The sequence below is a fragment of the Echinops telfairi genome, unplaced genomic scaffold, assembly GCF_000313985.2.
Source record: "Echinops telfairi isolate 266 unplaced genomic scaffold, ASM31398v2 ScPeMD7_9;HRSCAF=40, whole genome shotgun sequence".
Taxonomy (NCBI): domain Eukaryota; kingdom Metazoa; phylum Chordata; class Mammalia; order Afrosoricida; family Tenrecidae; genus Echinops; species Echinops telfairi.
In genome coordinates, this window is record NW_022103906.1 from 75,007,719 (window position 1) to 75,009,794 (window position 2,076).

A 2,076-nucleotide genomic window follows, 5' to 3' on the forward strand; every position below is an offset into this window, starting at 1 on the left:
ACCCATATAAGAAGATAAGTCAAAAAGTATTACTACTAGGATTTCAAAACATGCAGACAAGTTCTCTCAGTACTTGTCTTAGTCTTACTTGGCTGACTTTAAAAAAGATGATCCACAAGGGCTCAAGTAGAAAGAAAATGTTTTGAAAATGACGGCAACATATGTACAAATGTGCTTGACACAATTGATGTATGGATTGTTATACGAGCTGCAATGATTTGTATATATGAAAAAATATGTGCCATTTATATATATATATATATAAAATGATCCAATCAAAAACAATGACTTCCAAGGGGATCTGCAAAGCCAGTTACATTACAGGCAAAGGTCAACTCAAAAGTTATGGAGACTGCTTTTAGGGTTCCAGGGGGTTCCCAAGGGGTAATCTTGAAAGATTTTCTTCAAGGACACAGGAAAGTCATGAAGGTTATTATGAAGCTGTTTGCATGGGTGAGAAAAAGGCCAGAAAACTTGCAAGGAAGGCTTTTTTCCCCCATGAGGACAACGTAGCCATCATTCTTCTAGGGCAGCTAGTGTTGTCCTAGAATTGTTGGGCAGCCTTACCTCACCCATGCATGATGCTACAGCCCTGACCTTGCCCCTTCAGAATCCTATTTGATCACCAATTTCAAAGAACACTAAAAAGAAATGTGACTTGAGTCCCTTGGGGATGTGAGAATTGCCATATGAATGTAGTGTAAACCAAAGAGCGCAGAATCTTTGGGGGAAGGGTCAGTGTGATGGAAACACCACCTTCAGAAGTGTACAGACCTAGATGGAGGATGAGTCGAGAAGCAATAGCTTCACATTTTGATATTTTCTTTAATAAAGATTTCCATGATTTCACAGCAATACCTTTGAATTATCGTCATAGGAGATATATTTAAATAGCAAATCAAGAACAGGTTAAAGAACAAACCACTTAATTTGAGATGAATGGGGGGCGGGGGGATGCCGCAATATACGTACACAAAATTGATTCAGTTACCTGCAGTGTCCTTCAGACAGGGTTTGTTCCCCACTGCCCTCTTACTGTAGATCCCCTCTTTGTGCTTAATGCTAATGGTGTCTGAGAGGTCATCATCCCTTGTGCCGAGCACCTGGGCCGGGAACTCTGGAGCAATGGCATCATTGGACCCTACAGAGACAAAGGAAAAAATCAGTGAACACATAGGTAGTTGAAGGGGGGTCGAGGGGAAAGTTGCAAGATGTTTTATATATATATATATATAAATAAATAAAAGTATTTCTATAAAAAAGACACTACCATGGGAGTTTTATAAGTGGATCACAAGGAAAAAGCACAAATTAAAGTTATGATAAGCATAATAAATTACAATACGAGGTGAGGAAGCAAAGGACACAAGACAAAGTACATAATGTGGAACATCACAAGGGAAAGTATTTCCAACTCAGGAAGGTGTTGAAGGAAGAAGAAAATGGAGTATATATTGAAAATTTTAGGTTTCCTGATATAGAGAGAGGCAGGCAGGCAGGCAGGTATTGGGGCATGGTTATAGCCTGGCAAAGGCAGATAGGAAAGTGAAAGTTGGAGGAAAAGTACACATTTATGGTCAGAACAGGTTACTGAAGAAGAGGTATTAAATGATGTTTTGAGACAAACATAAGCAGGATATGAAATCCTAAGATCATTACATAGTTAACAAAGGAATAATATAATCAACTATGTTTTAGAAAGATTAACCTGGAAACAATACAAAAGGCTAAACGTAGGATGAAAAAATATGTGCTAAAAAACAAATAACATTAAAATACACTATTTGCTTTTAAAATATATTTCAATATTCCCATAGCCACTCAAGAGTGGGCTTTATCTGTGTTTCATGCCATATCTAAGAGGCAAAAGAACGTAGTTAGGTATAAAAAGGTTTGTCGTTAACTACAGAATTAGCTTCTACAAAATGTCTTTTCCTTTCTAATCCGAATCTTACACTGAGTTCCTAATACATGTGTATGGTAATAAGAGCTTCATGAGCATCAGTCTAATCAAAGTGGACTTTTCGCATACCTTTTCAAGACCTGAAGACAAATTTACAGATGATTTGCAGTGAG

The 2,076-nt window shown here is 37.6% G+C and overlaps 1 protein-coding gene across 1 annotated transcript in view; it reads right to left on the minus strand.

Annotated features, from left to right (window-relative positions):
• ALMS1 (ALMS1 centrosome and basal body associated protein) overlaps window positions 1-2,076 on the minus strand; it is a 99,397-nt gene that overhangs the window by 42,839 nt on the left and 54,482 nt on the right. The window contains exon 12 of the mRNA XM_045286583.1: window positions 992-1,141. Within this exon, the coding sequence (XP_045142518.1) occupies window positions 992-1,141 (150 nt within the window). The remainder of the gene's footprint in view (window positions 1-991; window positions 1,142-2,076) is intronic.